The 3,311-nt window shown below is 53.6% G+C and overlaps 1 protein-coding gene across 1 annotated transcript; it reads right to left on the bottom strand.

Annotated features, from left to right (window-relative positions):
• Nucleotides 1-267: 267 nt before the first annotated feature.
• foxj1b (forkhead box J1b) lies at nucleotides 268-2,803 on the bottom strand. Its single transcript, XM_085360474.1, has 3 exons — nucleotides 2,675-2,803; nucleotides 1,839-2,501; nucleotides 268-1,176 (listed from the first exon to the last, which is right to left on the bottom strand). Exons 2-3 carry the CDS (start codon nucleotides 2,427-2,429, stop codon nucleotides 268-270), a joined length of 1,500 nt encoding a protein of 499 aa, XP_085216600.1. The 5' UTR covers nucleotides 2,430-2,501; nucleotides 2,675-2,803.
• Nucleotides 2,804-3,311: the final 508 nt, after the last annotated feature.

The raw sequence follows: 3,311 nt of genomic DNA, 5'->3' as shown, positions 1-3,311 counted from the left end.
TCTATGCCAGGTAATGATCAATAATCATCCAACAAGCTTTAAAGTCTTTTTAAGGGAAGAAAAAGTGACAAATTAAAAATGCAGAGTGCACTGCAGTAGAACTGAGGGATGGGATATGATTGTAAAATGGGGCTGTAGCTCTAACTTTTATCCTTAAAGATAATACAGACCACATGGACCAGCAATCAGAGAGGTCATTGAATGTAAAAAAACAAAACAAAAAACACCAAAATATCAAATAGAAGTCAGTGTGGTTAGGGTCAAAGGTCACAGGTAGCTCTCCACTCGTTCCCATGGCTGCATCTCTGTGAAGAAGCCCTCGCACAGGCTGAAGCCCTGATCCAGAGTCAGCGGAATAGCCTGTGCCTCCTCTTTTATCTCCTCCCATGTTTGCAGCATTGCTTCTTCTGGCTGCTCCGGGAAGAGGATGGAGGGCTCGTCGAAATGCTGCAGCTGCAGCTGATGGTGGTGGTGGTGTTGGTGGTGGCTCTGGAGCAAGCGATCTGGGTCCAGCTGCTGCTGCTGTGGCTGCGGATGTGCGTGAGGCACGTGGAGCTCTCCCATGCTGACCGTACACTCCATGGAAGCAGCGCTTAGGTCCATGTAGCCATAGGATTGGTGATGAAGGTTCATGTGCTGGCTCTGACCCATAACGTCCACTCCTCCACACCATCTCCCCTGCCTGCCCGGCCCAGCGAGCTCCATCTCGCAGCCCAGGGAGCTCAGCGCCGTGTTGATGTCCAGATCTTCGAAGGTGCTGCAGCTACCGCCGAGGACGTCGTCAAACACGGAGGACAGGTCAAAGTCCCCTCTCAGGACGTCTGCCTTGTTGGCCTCTGTGGCTAGCAGAGGGGACTCCGTGGCCCTCATAACCTTACTGTTGCTGTTTTTTGAGGGCAGGTGCTTCCGTTTGCCTCCCGCGCCCTGGTAGGGGCAGCCGTTTTGGCTGGCGTGGTAACTCTGAACTAGTTTGCTCTGCCTGTGGGCACCGCTGTTGGTTCCGCTGCCGCTGCTGTAGTGGTTGGCAGACATCCTCCTGCGCTTGAAGATGCCATTGACAAACATGTCAGCATACTGAGGATCAATCTGCCAGAAGCCTCCCTTTCCTGGCTCGTCCTTCTGTCTGGGGACCTTCTTGAAACACTTGTTGAGGGACAGGTTGTGACGAATCGAGTTCTGTAACACACACACAGGAACACAACGTGATTTAGCGTGGACCCCACCGGCTTTGAGCAAATTTAAGTCAGTCATGCAAAAAAAACTGAACATGCCACTTTGAGAGGGAGATGGGCAGGTGGGTGTTGGGGAGGTGGGGCGGCGGGGGTGGGCATTGTTGTTGTTTGTATGGGGAAGCAAATGTACCTAATGAGGCTTTCTAGTAACAGGCAGCTCTGTGCATTTCAAACATGATCAGCTGTGCTTAGCTGCCATCTCTCTCAGGAGCCCTCATTAACACGCACGCACACACACACACAGATTGGAGTGCTTTCTCCACCCCATCACCGTTCCCTTCAGACAAAAACCCTGCGAAGAGCACTGTCTAGGAGGATGGAAATTTCAGATGGATTAAAAACACTTGTCATGGAACTCATCAAAGGCAGAAATGAGACACTAATCCTGCAAAGAGACAGAGAAGGGGGGTCTGAGGTTTTCAATTATTATAATTTAAGTTCCCCCCACACACACTGATAAAACAAAGGCCTCGTCTGATCTCCTGTGGCCTGAATATGCCGTGTATGGTGGTGACACTGAAGTCAAATTGCTGGCCCTTCTCTCCCTCACTCCACCATTTAGCAGATTCATAAATAATAGAAGAAGAGTTATCCGGTCTCTGTTACCTGCCAGCTGGGCTCCGCGTGTCTGTAGTAGCAGAAATTCTCCGTGATCCAGTTATAAATGGTGGACAGAGTCACTTTGGGCTGCTTGCTGGCCTGCATGGCCATGCAGATGAGAGAGGCGTAGGAATAGGGCGGCTTGACTTTGGGGTTGGTTTTGTAGTCGATCTCCACCGGCGGGCTCGGCTGAATCGGGATCTGCGGGTAGGCGGGCGTGGGGTGCGCGCCGCAGGGAAACCGCGGAGCCGCCGCGGTGGAGTCGCTGCCAGAGGTGACGGGGCTCCCGAGATACAGAGGCATCCCGGTTGCGGCGGTGTCCCCGGCTGGGGGGCTGGAAGGAGAGTCGGTGCCCGGTCCGGGGAAGGCGAGGCGTTTGATGAAGAGGTGCTGCTGCGAGGACGGACACTCGAGTCCCGCGCCGCTGGGACGCTCCGGGTCTGCGCTGAGGATGGAGAAATTCTGGAGCCAGTGGAGGCTGGTGAGGCTGTCGTCAAGGGGGGCAGACTCAGACCCAGAGACGTGATCTTCCGGGTAAGCCGCCAGCCATCTCTCCTTAAACTTGTTGGCGATGTCGGGGCTCGTCAACACCGGCATCCTGGCTTTGTACACGCGGCAGAGGCTGAAGACTGTCAGAGGCTCCTTAAAACTGGCATTTAAAGTTCAGCGCTGTCTCAAGGCGAGAGGAAAAGTAAAGGAAAAGAGCGCAAACACGGTCAGATAAACGGATCAAACCGTGCCTCGCGTAAAGGTGTCGAATGGATAATCAGCAATTAGATATTTGCGAGCATAACACTCAAAATGCGATCAATAAATGTGCTAAAGATGCCCGTTTGACCTACCTGCGATGTAGCCTCGCTGGAGGAGATGCTCCGTGTGTGCACCTGTTGCAGTGAGTCCCTGCCTCTCCTCTCCAAGGACTCAGCGGCGCATCCACTCTCTGCGCAACAAGTGCGGCGGGGAGGGTGGGGGCGAAGAGCATCCAGCAGCTGAGGCAAGCTCACATGGAGGAAAAAAAAACAAAACATACAGAAGAGAGGCGGCACTTAGGACAGATCCATGCTACCGATTCGACCGCTCGGCACTACTGGAGTGTGGAGGGAGGTCAAAGACGTGAGGAGGTGTAGCGGTTGTGAAATAAGTCTCCGTAAAATCTCCAGGGACTGCTCACTATCCCTTTAAATGCGGTCTCGGGGAGAGATTTCTGATTGGTTGGCTGTATATCATGGCTTCTCGCCTTTACTTCAGGTCTCTCTCTCTCCCTCTAAAGACGTCCCCAGCAATGACTGTCAGAACACGAGTGGGGTTGGTGCACGCAGGCTGCGGTGCAATAAGGTCAGTTTAGTGGTTTCCTGTTTGTCTTTATTCTAGGAAGCAGGCTAAAACTGTGACACCCCCCACCTCCACCTCCTGCGCGCGCCTCACACACAGCATCCCCGCCGGCGCTGAAAGAGGCGCGCCACAGGTCCCGCGCGCAGT

This window comes from Diplotaxodon limnothrissa, linkage group LG8 (assembly GCF_057381915.1).
Source record: "Diplotaxodon limnothrissa isolate DT_005_m linkage group LG8, D_limnothrissa_male_GT1.1, whole genome shotgun sequence".
NCBI lineage: Eukaryota > Metazoa > Chordata > Actinopteri > Cichliformes > Cichlidae > Diplotaxodon > Diplotaxodon limnothrissa.
The sequence above is the reverse complement of the archived record's forward strand: the minus strand, read 5'-3'. Positions and strand labels throughout refer to the sequence as shown.

What these genes read in the sequence shown, in the direction of transcription:
- foxj1b (XM_085360474.1), bottom strand. Translation starts at nt 2,429, where the DNA reads ATGCCGGTGTTGACGAGCCCCGACATCGCCAACAAGTTTAAGGAGAGA. An exon ending in ACGCGGAGCCCAGCTGGCAG is followed by an intron (nt 1,177 to 1,838) that starts GTAACAGAGACC and finishes TGTGTGTTACAG; the next exon opens with AACTCGATTCGTCACAACCT.